General features: G+C 47.1%; 1 protein-coding gene across 1 annotated transcript in view; it reads left to right on the plus strand.

The window, feature by feature from the left end:
- dnah5 (dynein, axonemal, heavy chain 5) overlaps positions 1-15,532 on the plus strand; it is a 531,647-nt gene that overhangs the window by 490,770 nt on the left and 25,345 nt on the right. Inside the window, exons 73-75 of the mRNA XM_078539077.1 lie at positions 3,104-3,309; positions 4,065-4,268; positions 4,804-5,019. Coding sequence (XP_078395203.1) covers positions 3,104-3,309; positions 4,065-4,268; positions 4,804-5,019 — 626 coding nt within the window. The remainder of the gene's footprint in view (positions 1-3,103; positions 3,310-4,064; positions 4,269-4,803; positions 5,020-15,532) is intronic.

Genomic DNA, 15,532 nt, shown 5'->3' on the forward strand with positions numbered 1-15,532 from the left:
TAATACATTTGCATTCCATGAATATTCATTAGTGTAAAACTTCTTAAAATTACATCCTACCTTCTAGGTAAAGTCAGCAGTGCAGGAGAATCTCGTGGCACCCAGTTCACATTCATTTAAAGATAGCGTTGCACCAGTCAGCATTGTGCAGTTGTGTCTGAGGTCAGCGGTTTTCCTTGTTGAACTCTGTTGCACAAGGAAGGGGAGCAGGAGAATGGCAGCTCGCTTGGAGGCTCGAGACCAGAAAGGATGAGTCAGGGTGAGGTGGGGTTGTGGTGGGGATTGAAAGGTTGGGGTTCAGGTGCAGGGAGGAGTGGAAGAAGGATCCAAGGAAGGACAGAGGGTGAGTTCAGGGCATGGAGGAATGAAGTGGGAATGGCCTGGCATCCTGGGTGTGGTGGGGGTCGGGAATGGTGGGAACAATCAGTCAAGGCAAGAAAAAGAGAGTCCTAAAAATGTGGAGTCAGTACTGTCCAAATGTGGGTCTATCTCAGGGTGTTGGCTGACAGAGTCCTTACAGACCTTTGAGTTCAGCTACAGCATTTCAGTTATCCCCGCTGGGAGTGATCTCAGACAATGTCCTTTACAATGCAGAGAAGGCAGGGCGAACGGAGCCTGCAAGTTCAGATATGTCCCACAGAGTGACAAGTACAACAGTGGACACTAACATGAACATTCAACAAAGACTGAACAAAAAACACAACATTGTTTCTTCCACAATAAAGGAAATGGCCCTATCTCCCATGATGCTTGCTGATTACTATGCTTTAAATATGCCTTGAGGCGCAAAAACGGAGTCCTGCATGTATATCAACACTCGTATGTCGATTAGGAGCAATTTTCTAAGAGTGATCTATGTAGCCTCCATGCCGTATCATCCCAAACCCACTGCATTGGTTATGCATTCCCGGGAAACATGCTGTTTCCATGGCGGGCAGGCTCTCATTCACCCGCCACGCTATCACCTCGCTGCCTCATCATGCTGGGCCCATATTTCAGGTCCAGCCACACGCACACATCACCGTGCTTCCAGCCCACAACTGCTGCAGGGAAGATGTCCACGACAGGCAAAAAGACTGCAGCCCCCAGGTTTATTGACACGTCTCTAGAACGCCTTTTGGATGCCATGGAGGCCTGCCACGATGTTGTCTACCCTTGCCCTGGCTGCAGGATGGGTAGCGGCGTAACCAAACAAGATTGGGAGGCAGTGGCAGTGGTGATCAGTGCCAATGCTGCAAAGAAGAGGTTGGCCATCCAATGCAGATAGAGAGTGAATGATCTCGTCCATGCAGCCAAAGTCTGGCAGCCGTCTCATCACTCTAAACTCACACACTTAAGCCCATCACATGTTCACTGGCATCTTACTCACTGTCAGATCAAGGGACATCACCACCTATTCTCACACACATACCCTCACATGTCCATCTGGCCTCATCTCCTCTGGAGACTGCCTCCTCAGCCCCCAGAATCTTGAGCCCACTTGCACAGATCAACATGTGCCCCCACCCACCCCCACCCCCACACACATCCTGGGTTACCCTCCTTCCTCAGTACAACCCAAGTACTGCAGCCTCTTCCCTTGCCTGAGGCCACTTCTCCCCCTTCGCCAAGTATGCCCTAGCCCTGCAGCCATTAAAAGCCACTCATATAGGGCTGATCTGGTAGGTACAGACCTACTGTGAGCCCCCTAAAAGTGATGTGGTGCTGCCTGTGAAGCCTAGTGCTGATGACTGAGAGTGCTGACCGAAGCAAGGTAGGCAAACAAACCTTGAAGTTCTGAGCAAAGCACAGCCCGCCAGGTGCACGTGGCTTATGTGCTGTTGTGAAACATGTTGACGTGTTTTTCTGCTGACGTGGGCGAACAATCCAGAGGGATGGGGAGAACGAGTCCAGCAGGCAAGCCGAATAATGATATGCTGATGTAATACAATGAGGTTCCTGATGTTCGATGGTGGAGAACGTGGCTTGCCATCGGTGGGCTGAGTGGATGATCACGAACTGGTTTTACGCCGTCGTGAAACTGATCGCACCATATTGTCCACTCATGCCACCAAATATGCCTGACACCGGCGGGCATGGAGAGTTCTAGCCACTGTCTTCACAAAAGAGAGGGGCGATGTAGACATTGTATTTAAGGAGGAGTGTAAATTTCAGACGGGCTGAACATAGTGACCATCATTTTCCAATTCTGCCTGGCAATAGGCATGGTGCCAGAGGACTGGAGGATTTCTAACATTATACTGTTGGCAACTAGGTCACATAGGATTATCGCTGAGCAGACCTTGTCAGATGTCGCATGTTCCTCTTCACTATCCAATTTACCTTGAGTTAAAAGAGACTGTTTAAAACATAACCGTCTATAATAACTAACGTTCTTAACAACTATTAGGAAATGTTGGTAATTGCAGCACTATACAGCAAGATGGTATGCAGCCTCTTTAATGAGCGTTAGGGGTCAATTTAAAGGGTAATCCGAGGCTTAGTCAATCTCAGGTTGGCCATTCCTGGTTCCTACTTAAACTTCTTTACCAAGATGTCATCTTGTACTAAAGGTGGGCTAACTAAGCATTGCAGCTCATGACCCATCTGGGCACCACACAGTCTCATTCGTGCCTCACTTACCGCTGCTGAATTAGGAAAAATAGCCCTTGGAGTCTTGTGAATGAAATGTTAATTCAAGGTACTCTGTTCTGGTGCAAAAAAGAGAAGATTGAAGTTCTGACAAAAATTCTTCCCTCATGTAGCACCACTATAAGCAAATTAATTGGTTATTCATCTTGTAATTTGTGGGAGTTTTCAGGTTTTTTTCATTCTTCATCTGTTGATCAACCTTTTTTGTATTTCTAGCATTTCCTTTGTTTGTTCTAGTACAGTACAATACAGTAGTTGTACAGAAAGATTAATTTGCTGTGTAACATAGATTTTTTTTTTACAGTTAATGGTTAAATTAATTTTGGACTTCACCCACAACCACTCTAGAGTTGTTCAGTAACCACACAGGTTCATATTTGAATCAGTCTGTTAGATGATTGCACAATTAATTTGAAAACTCCATGACAGTCTGATATCCTGAGATCCTATACCATATTTCCTTTACCAACAGGAATCAGTCAGGATCTGTTGGATGTTAGTAACATGACTCAGTGGAAGCCTATGCTGTATGCAGTGGCCTTCTTACACTCAACAGTGCAAGAACGACGCAAGTTCGGGCCTCTTGGCTGGAATATTCCATATGAATTTAACCAAGCTGACTTTAACGCTACTGTGCAGTTTGTACAAAACCATCTAGATGATATGGACATCAAGAAGGTGCAGTTGACAATTTTTATTTTTCAATTCTGCTGTGACGATTCTGCTCCTTAGTCTTGACAATTTAATAATTAAGAATGGAAAAGTAATCTATTCCCAATCCTTCAAAGGGCAAATTGATTTCTGATAGTATATAATGTTGCCATTACCATTAAAATGCACCTGAGTTGTAGTATAGCAGCCTTCATGAACTATTCCAATTATTTACACTTTCTTTGTCGAGGTTTTTATTTGTAGCAGGCTTGTTGAATTAGCACCAATATGTTTGTACCAAGGGATGATGGACATTAGGAATTGAACCAAAATGTTATGACCTTTTCAGACCTATTCCCACTGTTGGGAGAGAATGGAACACACTTCAGAAATTAATCTAGTATACTGAAGTATCCTGGAATTTCCACATTTCTGCATTGGGAGATCAGCAGAACCCTCACAGAGTCTATAAAGAGTTTGAAGAACAACTGGGACAATTCTGGAATTTGTAGTGGAGAGAGAGAGAGATAACCCATGTCAAAATGTTTGAGGGGACATGTGATACAAATCCTCTTCCTATGGTTGAACTATATTTAAGCGGGCAAAAGAACTGACAGAGCAAAGAGAAATCTAAACAATAAACGATAGCCAATTGTAACCACTGTAGTTTAGTGTTTTAATATTCTTCATTATCATCAAAATCAATCTTGAAGTTCTTTGATCCTACATATTAGAAATACTATATGATGGTAATGTTCAATTTTCCCATTTTCTGCCTCAAGGGTGTTTCTTGGACTACAGTACGATACATGATTGGTGAGATTCAGTATGGTGGCAGAGTCACAGATGATTATGATAAACGATTGCTGAACACATTTTCTAAAGTCTGGTTCAGTGAAAATATGTTTGCTTCAGACTTCTGCTTCTATAAGGGTTACAGCATTCCCAAGTGCAATTTAGTGGATCAATACTTGGTATATATTCAGGTTTGTAAACAGTTTAATTAGCCTTTAGCAGGCCTGAGCAATAGGTAGTTGTGAAAATACTGCCCACAAGATAAAGTTGTTTTTTTCTAATTTCATAATGAAATTAATTATTTGAAAATATTTAAGTTGAAACATTGTATTTTCCTTTATTCACATTGTTCACTGAGTTTTATATGCTTTTGAATGTAAGTTGAGTTCCAGTTTTCTAGAATTGAGCAAGAATATGCAGACATTTCTACAATGCCTATAGAAATATACAATTTTATTAGAACATGCCGCCAGCACATGTATGTTTTGGAACAGGAAACCTGACCAGCTGTTCCCTTTAATTTATGCTGTAGTTAGTTCTCTATTTATACACTCCCATTAAACATTTGTCTTCTTACACTATAATCATGTTATATTTGCTCTTACACTATTGCCACTTTTTATCTGTGTTTACCATGTTACATGTATTCTTACATTATTGTCATGTTTACATATATACGTATGCTCTTTATTTTCCAAAAAAAACCTTACACTTTGTACATCGCAGACTCTTCCTACATATGACACTCCAGAAACATTTGGTCTGCACTCCAATGCTGATATCACTTACCAGAGCAAACTTGCCAAGGATGTCCTAGATACTATACTTAGCATTCAGCCTAAGGATAGCTCCAGTGGAGGAGGAGAAACAAGAGAAGCTGTAGTAGCAAGGTTGGCTGATGACATGTTAGAGAAGTTGCCTGTGGACTACATACCATTTGAGGTAGGCAATAAACCAGGTAAAGAAGTCCAATCAACTTAATTTTTATTGGATTGTTGAAGCACATTAAGATGCATACCTAATTGAGTCATTTGATGATTCAATCCATTAAATATTAACCTTAGACTGGTGAAATTGAATGTTTGATGCTCACTAATAAAATTATCATATCAGATGAGTAGCTTCATGGTTATTTTTACATTTCCTCTACTGAAAATTAAGTTTTATTGCAATTATCCAAAATATCATGTCATTTGTCTACACATTTTATACATCAGTTGAGTTTATCAAATGGTCCACGAGAGACATCAGATAGTAAGAGTTGCATAGCTTTGTCATTTGTATTGTAACTGTTTGTTTAAAGTTGATGTTTGTATTGACTAAAGGGATTTCTGAGCAGGTGTCTGCTCTGCGTTTCCAGTGGACTGTGCATATGTAAGGAAGATAGAGAGTAATTGTTCTAATGGGTTGTTTTTTGTTGCATATAAGATACTTCTAAATATACGCTAAAGGCTCTAGCTAGGCAGGTCTCTATCCGGAATCGTCCCAGATTTGCACAAAGTGCAAAATCGGGCGGGGGAAATAAATCGTTGAACCCATCGGCCACAATGGCGGGTTTTCACGCCGTATCGTCCCATTCCTGCCTCGTTAATTATGCAGCGGGCGGCCTCCGATTTGCCCACCATGCTGTTACCTCGTCACTTCCTCATGCAGAGCGCTGTATTTAAACTGCAGCTGTGTGCGCAGTTATCAATGATTGCGGACCAGGAGGTCACCAGTGAAGGCATGACCCCAAAAGCCAAGAAGGGTGCAACCCCCGGATTCAGTGACGCATTCCTGGGATGCCTTCTGGACATCATGGAGGCCCGCCACAATGTCCTCTAATCTTGCTCTGGCCACAGGAGGCTTATCAGTCTCACCACTCCAGCTTGGGAGGCAGTGGCAGAGGTGGTCAGTGCCAATGCTGCACACGAGAGGACGGCTATCCAGTGCAGAAAACAGATGAATGATCACATTTGTGCCACCAGGGTAAGACAACCATCTTATCATTCTAAACACACAAAGCCATCACACATTCACTGGCATCTCACTCTGCCAGCTCAAGGGAAATCATCACTCACTCACACACATCCTCACATCAGCATCTGGCCTCATCTCCTCTGGAGACTGCCTCCTCAGCCCTCATCATCTTGAGGCCACTTGCACAGATCAACGTGTGCCCCCACACAAACCCTGATATACCCCCCTTCCCCAGTACAACCCTTGGCATGCAGCCTCTTCCCTTGCCTGAGGCCACTTCACCCCCTTCCCCAAGCATGCCCTAGCTCTGAAGCCGTTGAAAAGCCACCCCTGCCTTACAGTTGCTCTGGTAGGTAGAGATCTGCCCGTGAGCCTCCCCCTTAAAATTGATGTGGTGCTGTCTACGAAGCCTGGCGCTGATGACAGCGAGTGCTGCCCAAAGCAAGGTAGGCAAACAAACCTCGAAGTCCCAAGCGAAGCTCAGCTTGTCAGGCGCACGTCGCTTATGTAGGGTTGCAAAATACATCGGCGTGATTCCCCTGGATGATCCAGCATGGGGGATGATTCCAGCAAGCAGGGCTTATAATGACGTGCTAAAATATTGAAATTAGGACTCTGATGTGCAGCGGTGGATAAGGCAGCCTGCCATTGACGGATGGAGCAGACAATCTCAAACTCGTTTCATGACGGCGTGAAACCAATTTTTGGCCTTCTCACCACATTGTCCTGCCCCTGCCAGTCATGAAGCCCTTTGCCAATGGGACCGAAAAATTCTGGCCTCTTTATGTAACTTGGTGCTTTCCTGGCTGGAGTTCTAATTATTGTGCTCAAAACAGAAGTGTATGCATTACAGTATTCATGCATATAGAGGGCAGAATCATCCTAGATTTGTACTAAGTGCGGGAGCAGACAGGGAAAGGATGTATTACCCACCAGCAGCAATGGCAGCTTTTAACGCTGTATCATCCCATTCCCACCTCATTAATTATGCATTCCTGGGAAACACGTCTTGTCGCTGGCAGGGCGGTCTCTGATTCACCCGCCCCGCCATCACCTCAGGTGCCATTTTTAATGGACACCCTGCACAGAGCTAGCACTCTTCAAGGGATAGGAAGTGGCAGGGAGCTGATAGCTGCCAAAGGGAAGAAACATGTTGCCCCCAGATTTAGCGACACATTCCTCGAGCACCAACTAGACGCAGCGGAGGCCCCTTCCAAAGTCCTCTACCCCCGCTCTGGGTGAAGACCAGCAAGCATGGTCACCAATCCAGCATGGGTGGTGGCAGTGGTGGTCAGCGCCAATTTCCTGCAAAGAGGACAGCCACCCAGTGCAGGAAGAGGATGAATGGGCTCATTCATTCTGCCAGGGTAAGTCATTCATCTCATCACTCTCAGTTCACACACTCTCAAACCCATCACACATCCACAGGGATCTCACACCTCAAGGGACAACACCACTAACTCTCACACACACCCTCACATCTCCATCAGGCTCATATCCTCTGGAGCTCGCATCATCATCTTGTCCATGGCTCCACTCATGATGCAAACGTTCCAATGCGTCCTCCTCACACTCTCCCCATCTGTTTTTATGTAGGAGAAGCTGTCCCACAACAGCAGGGAGAGATCCCAGACCGGGGATGGAGTGGCCCACATTAAACCCCTCACTCACTTTGAGGAGCGTGCCATTGCGCTAACTGGTGAGGACGTGGACTGTGTCTGTGGTGACAGTGAGGTCGCCAGCGAACACCCACATGAGGATCCTGCAATGCATCATCCCTCTCTCAACATAAATGTGGGTGCTTTCTCCTGCTTTTCACTGTGCTGCCATGCACTAATTATCACTATTTTGGTTCACAGGGAGCTCTGCCTAGCGACTGACACCCTCAGCCAGCCAGTCCCTCAGCTCCATCCAGGTCCTCTTCACCTACAGCGAAGAGGACACCTCCTCCATTGAAGAGCTGGAAATCAGCAACCTGGAAGACCCCCCAATCACAATGCTTACCCACACCCTTCACCAGATCAGAGACACATAACTCGGTGGAAACTAGATCTAGAGCAGGCTCAGGTTCACAATCTGGTGGTCACCACATGGACACATGTCTGCAGCAGGAGAAGGCAGGTTCAGCCAAGCTCCCCAGCACTTTGAGGATTGCTGGAGAATAACCATCTGTGAGGTCTAAATTGGATGACGAGCCTCTGGATTCGGCCTTCCAACTCATCCTGGAGAGCCAGCAGGAGGCGGTGGAACATCACGCAGAGCTGCTGGAAGCCCTCAATAGAATGGTTTGCGAGTCGGAAGAGTACATCTGCCTGCTCTCTGATGAAGTGGTGCCCACATGTGCGCACATGGAGGTCTCCATGGAACGGATGGCGGATGCCATGGAGACCGTGGTTCAGCAGTACGCAGAGATGTGCAGACGTGCACTCCATCACTGTAGCCATGGGTGAGTTCCTACAGTGGCAGTGTGAGAGGGAAACGGAGCACCTCGACATCCCTGCTGATGCTCCTTCCCCTCAAGGAGTCAGGCTGGGGTCCTCGGGCATCCGAAGGGAGGAGGAGCGGCAGCTGGACACCCCTGGGTCATCCACTCAGGAATCTCAAAGGCTGTCCTCTCCCTCCAAGTACCCTTTGTCTGTGACCCCCCTCAACCTCATCCTCTGTCACTGCAGAGGGAGCAGCTGGCCCACAGGAGAGCCAAAGCAAGCCGGGGCCCCCAAGGTCCAGGCTTGCCAGACGACCCACGCCAAAGTCATCAGAGGCAACAGGGCCAGCCAATGCACAAGTTGTCTCCATCCCAGCTGCAGATGTCAGGGCAGCACCTAGAAAAGTTAAGAATTTCTGATTGCAAGTGGTTGCACAGGTGAACACATTTTGTCACTTTATAATCTGAAAATATATTCACTTTCACTATATAGTATGTAATGATGTCTTTCAGCTTCATTAACAGGCTTCGTGAGTCATCCCCTGCACTAGCAGTTCAACTGCACGTAGCCGGACCACGAGTGATTCTGGAGGGAGACGTGCGTGTGCGTGCATGGGACAGGGCCTTTCAGAGCCTTATGGAAGCACTCTTCCTCCACCACATGCATCTTACTGTCCCAAGCATTTCAGTGTTGCCTGCTGGGGTTCTCCTTCAGTTGTCCATCTGAGCTGGCCTGGACCTCTGCCCACCCCCTGATCCTACTCCCATGCAGTACCTGTGCCCACCCAACATGAGGCTCCTTCCACTTTCGATTTCAGAAGCATGGTGATTGTTACCTATGTTTTCATCTCCCCTATTCTTTCCCCTCCCCCAGTCACCATGTCCTTTCCCCCACCACTGTTGACCCCCCTGGCATCACCCTCCACCTCCCCACTGCCACCTCTCAACCAGAATCATTTTCTTTCCAGGACGTCCAGGTGAATGTGCATGTTCCCTATCTTCCCAAGAACCCCACCCCCATCCACATTGACCTCCCTGACCTCCTCCTTCCCACCCCCAGGGTCCGTGTCTGCCTCCGAGTCCCCGCTAACCACCCTTGCCATCCCTTCTACTGCTACTGTTGCACCCTCCCGCTCTACCACCCTACCGGCTCACCTTGCTCTCTCTCATACTCACCATTCCCTCCTACCACACCCACCTTCATTTCGCTCCCCAGGAGGGTGTCATCGATTCCACAGACCCCTCCCTTGCACATTCGCTTGGACATTCCCCCTTCTTACTCCTTCCTCCACCCTTACTCATTCCTCCACTCTAACCCCCTCCTCCCACCGGACACCTTACCCCGCCCCCCACACCACCCCCGGACTCCTTTCCCCTTCCCCTGGACTCCTACCCGCCTCTGAACTCCTTCCCTTACATCTTCCTCTCCCCTTACATCTACCTTTTCAGTTTGCCGCTTTAGCCCCATTACACCCTCCTCCCCCTGTACTCCCTCCCCCACCTCCCAACGTCACCCCTCCCCTCCAACACCATCGTTCTCCCCCTCCTAACCTCACCCCCCCCCACCAATACACCTTCCTCTTCCAGTCAAACCTAGACCTTACTCTCTGCCCCCACCCAATGATCACCCGTAGCATACCAGGGCCAAGACACGGATGTCCCGAAGCAGACCCCAGACATTAACGGTCACCTTCCACATTCCATGAGCTGCTTCACAGTGGAGCAATGTTCATATAAATCCACTCAGCATGCAATGCACGTGTTCCTCCAGGGTCCGGTAGCTGTAGGGCTCCAGCATCTTCTGCTCCTCAGGTGTCCTCGAAGTGAGCAAGGCCTTGGCGGTAAATCCCGACTTCTGCACGTCACACTTGTCAAGATGTGTTCTGGGCTGGCCTGTTTTTTCACTGATCTGGGTGGTAAATTTGACGTGGGGGGATGATTCCGGTAAGCAGGGCTTATAATTAGATGCAGATCTATTAAAATGACCTTTCAGACATGTGGCGGTGGGAAAGGCGGCACTGCGATTGACAGGCAGAGCGGACGATCGCAAACTAGTTTCATAACGGCACGAAACTGATTTTTGGCCTTCTCGTCAACGGGGACAGAAAATTCCAGCCATAGGGCTCTCTTCCAATAGCTGGAAATGTAAATGTGTTTGGAACCATGAACAAACACTCCCTGCCAAATAAATATATGAAATTAGATTAGGTAGGTTTACAACCTATGCAGCATATCATCTAAGCAATTTGTATAATGGCTTTGACACTGAATTTACACCAATTAATGGATTTACAATCCATGTGATCTCAAAGCAAAATGATGTGACACTGCTATCTCCAGGTGCTATTCTTCAATCTCTCCTGATAGGAGTATCAGGCCCTGATTCTGGATTCACCCTTGTGGGTGTAAATTTAGTGTGATGCAATGTGGAATTAATTTTGTGTCAACACTATAGCTGTGGTGTAAATGCGGCCTTCAAGGGTAGCTCGAGTAGACAGAACTTTCAACTGGGGCAGGGCATAAAACAGGAAGTAGCAGATAAGCCATCAATGGAAAGAAAAATTGGACGAGGTTCATAAAGCATGGCCAATACAGTTGTGCGCATTTTATCTGCGTGACCAAGTTGAAAATTCTGCCTAAAGTGTGTCTATCACCAAACCGGTTTGAGTTTGTAAAAGGGCGTGCAGAAAATAGTAGAAGTTATAATTTGCCATTCAGTCAAATATTTGAACATGTTGGTAGTGTGGATCCTACATGTTGAATAGAGTCATAATTCAAATTACAGATGATACATTAACATTTTTACAGCCTTAAATTGAGTACAATGCAGAACAAATCTATCACTGGAAAAAATTTCAAATGACTTGAATACTAGTCGGCCTAGTATCGCTGGTGCCTTACTCAGCTTTTTTTCTGATGAACTTAGAGAAAGAGAAAAGGAAGAAACATCAGACTGGTTTCCATAAATAAGGCAAAATTCTACTCTCGTCGAGACATCATCGCACACTTGCGCGATACTTTGGTCGGCGGGCATGCGTGGGAGTCAGCAGTGCGCCCGCCGACATTTTAAAGCGGCCTATTAAGGACCTAAAAGAACTAATTGACTCGAATTTTTCACTGCCTGTCCAACCATTTGGTTGGCAGGCCGGCAAAAAGGCCAAGTGGCCTTTGCATTTTTGGCGAAACCTAATCCACAGGCGGGATGTTTCGACCAAGGATTAAAAAAAATTAAAAACTTTTAACACTCATATTTAACATGTCTCTGCTCATGTGACAGAGTCACATGAAGGGACATGTTTTCATTATTTTTAATATCTTTATTTTGATTGTTAAAAATCTTCAGCTCCCCGAGGCAGCTCTGTGCCTCGGAGCTTTTACTGCGTGCACCCCCACGCATGCGCACACTTCCGCGCTTGCGCTCCTCCCGCCCCCACCCTGGCAGCGCTGAGCACTGCATTGCGTGTTTCACGCTGGCTGGCCGTTAATTGGCTAGCCTGCGTGAAATCCAGGTCGGGGCCCGATCAATTCCAGGCCTGCCCACCGCACCTGCCCGACAAGGGCAAAATTCTGCCCATAGCTTCCAGTAGAGTGACATAGTGAAGTGCTTTGGTATGTATTTTTTTTGACGGTAGGTGAATTAAAGCACAGAATAAGAAGAAAGCATAAGTAATTTGTTAGCATGAATCCACTTCCTGTCATGTCACCTCTGTTGTTATGTTCCAGAAAGCCAGGTGGTGAGAATATAACTGGAGTCAATCTTTATAAACGTTTACTTACACAGTTACAACTATAAGCAAGCGCCTCCAACCCAAAAACTACCGTTGTAATCTGTGTGTATCCAATCTTTTGATCCAACCAGAAGGTTACCAACAACAAGCAAACAAGTGCCCCTTCTGAAAGAGACGCCACATACTGAAACAAATAGACACTTTTGTGGTGATGTACAGAAATTGGATCCAGGTGAGGAAATGCATCCCAAACCCACATGTCCGCAGAGTCCTGAATAAGTATTCATGATCCACGCTGACTAATGCCATCTCCTGATCCAGGGAAAGAAGGCAACCGACAGACCAGCCCTAAGGGAATGCTGGACCAAGTCCCAGACCAAATGGATGTTGTTATGGATTGTCCAGCCTGGGCCCCTGTAGGACTGGCCAGGGTGGATCATGTGAGCCAGTACATTGCTAAGACAAGCAGACACGGTCCTAACAAAGATCTTGTAGCTCTTACTCAGGAGGAAGTTTAGGTGCCAGTTCTTAAGCAGATGGGAATCGTACCTCTTGGGCAGAAGGATGATGACACCCCTGCACCAAGACAGGGTCATCTCTCCAGTGGGCAGACTTTCCCCTAGGATGTGCATGTATTTGTCCCCCCACATGGCCTGAGGACCTACACGGTCAGCCCATCCAGCTCAGCTCTTGAGGGGTTGGATCAGCTCCAACAGTCTTAGCAGAGCATTAAGCCATTTGGCACCCTCTATCTGACCTTTAGCTGATCCCCAAAAAAACTGTTCGAACATCCTCGCTGGGAGGATCTGAAGAGAATAGAGCACCAAAATAGGCCTGGGCTTGGGCAGTCATGTCCTCTGGATCCAAGACCAGGAATCCATCATTTGCCAGCAGTGCCAAGGGCTGCTTACAGACCCCACTTCTGAAGGAACCAGATCCACAACCTCACAAATGCAATTTGGGACCCAGCAAGCTGGAGGCCCTTCAGCAGCCCTTCTTCTCTTCATACATCTTCCACAGGTTCAGGTCTTCAATGGCCTAACTGAGATAGGACTCAGGTGAAGTAGCTCCTGCTCCAACTACTCAATCCTGGCCTTCTGCCTTCTAGTCAGCCCCTTTGTCCTTACCCACATCCCACCATAGTCTCAAGGAGGGGAAGTGCCGCCTACCCCCTCCTGTTTCCTTCTCCAGTCCACCCAGAATTGACGGAACAAGTCCTAGGATCACTTGCCCCCCAACAGCCTGTTGTTAAAATGCCAGTACACGGATGCCACATACGTGCAGAGCGGAACCAGCTCCATACACAAACACGTCAGGTGATGGTCCGAGCTGGGCATTAGCTGCATGGAAGCCATCAGAGCATAAGAGACGTGCCTGAGAAATATAACGATGTCAGTTGTGGGTGTACCTACAGCACATGGACTGCAGTGATTCAAGAAGGCAGCTCACCACCACCTTCTCAAGGGCGGTTAGGGATGGGTAATAAATGCTGGCCTAGCCAGCTATGCCCACATCCCATGAATGAATAATAAAAAAAATTCCTGACCCACCCCTTTTCCAGATCTTACAAAATTGAGAGCACCGTTGTTGAGTGGAGATTTCATTAGATGCCCACCAAGTCATAGGACTCAACTGAGAGCCTCAACCTCCCCATAGCTGCCTGGCCATATGAGATACCAGAACAGTCCCTCGCCTCGAGTGTACAGACTAAATCTCCCCCAAGGAGATGCACCTGGTGGCATGAGTGGAGCCAAGATGAATGGACACTGCTTCAGAGAAGTGAGCTTGCTGCGCACTGACCTGAAGCGACATGTCCTCCAGCCAATGTGAGGTGATGTAAGCAGTCTGACCCTTGACTCCTGAGATCGCCAGCTGAAAATGTAGAGACAACAAAATAGACCCACAGCCGGAATTGGAGAAAGAGTTGGGATTAGGGTAGTTAGGGGCTTGAAGACTGGCATGGACGCAGTGGACCGAAGGGCTTCTTTCCGTGCTGTAAAACTCTTGACTCTAAAGGTGGCTCACCAAGACCCCTTCTTGCCACTCCAGGAGCCACGCAGTCTTGTCATCTCAAACAATATCGTGTATGCAGGAAGCATGCCACATACACCCCCTCCTTAAGAAGTGAGAAGTTGAGATGTCTATGGTATGCCTCTCTGCTGTCGTTGATATTGAGGATGGCTGTAGCTCTTGTCATGCCCAGTACAAGCGTGTTATATTATGAACTTTCAGCCAATACTTTTAAAAATTGGACCTAAACAAGCTGTTAAGATGGCTGTTGCAAATCATGTGACTTTTGACATTTGGACTACAGGCAGTATCAAGTCTCTGGCAAATACCGAATTAAATCTGGACATAGTTGAGGGTACCTCACAGCCATTTGTGGAATGCACATGTCCCATTGTTTAAGGATGGGCCAAAACCTAAAGCCTATGTAGTTTCCAGACTGTCTGTCTCCATGGCCTGAATTTTACCTTTGGTGGGCGCGCGTGATTGGCAGGCCTGGGAGCGGTCAGGACCCCGACCACAATCGGCCCCTGACTGCGATTTCACGCTGGCTGGCCAATTACCGGCCAGCAAGTGTGAAACGTGCGCTGAAAACTCAGTGCTGCCGGGGTAGGGGCAGGAAGAGGGTGGGCAATGACGTTTCTGCGGACGCAGGTGAGCGCTGCGAGAAATCTCCATGAAGGCAGACAGCTGCCTCGGAGCTGCAGACCTGAAAATCATCAAATAAAGTTTTAAAAAGCTGCAAAAAAATGTCCATGCATCACAATTAGGCACCTGAAAATATAGCTGATAAAAATGCTGTCCACAGATTTTTATTTTTATTTTATTTCATAGCGGAAATTTCATCCTGCCCTCGGATGCGGTTTCATGAAAAATGTAAAGGCCGCCTGGCCAATTTGCCCATCCACCAACCATAAGGTTGGACAGTCCACATAAAATCCAAGACAATTGCACTGTTAATGGGCTTAGTTGCCCTCTTAATTGTCGGTGGGCACACTTCCAACTTTTGCGAGTGTGCAATGACATCGGGACACTCACCTGACGTCTCTTTGTGTGATTTTACGCTTGATCAGGTTGGGCGAGCACTCGCCCACAGGATTTAAAATTTAGCCCCATGTTTCCTACTGGATGAAAGGAAAGATTGAAACTCAATGGCCACTATCAACTTCCCATTGTATCACAATGGCCTCCCCCATGCAAATTAGACTGGGTGGACCACAGAAGCATTAACCCAGTGGTGATGTGACTGAAACTTCATGGACTGCACTGTTATTACCCTAGGACCCAGCATATCCATCAGACCATTAGACGTCAGCCAGTCTGAGAACCAGTCTCT

Source organism: Cetorhinus maximus, chromosome 3, assembly GCF_964194155.1.
Source record: "Cetorhinus maximus chromosome 3, sCetMax3.hap1.1, whole genome shotgun sequence".
Classification (NCBI taxonomy): domain Eukaryota; kingdom Metazoa; phylum Chordata; class Chondrichthyes; order Lamniformes; family Cetorhinidae; genus Cetorhinus; species Cetorhinus maximus.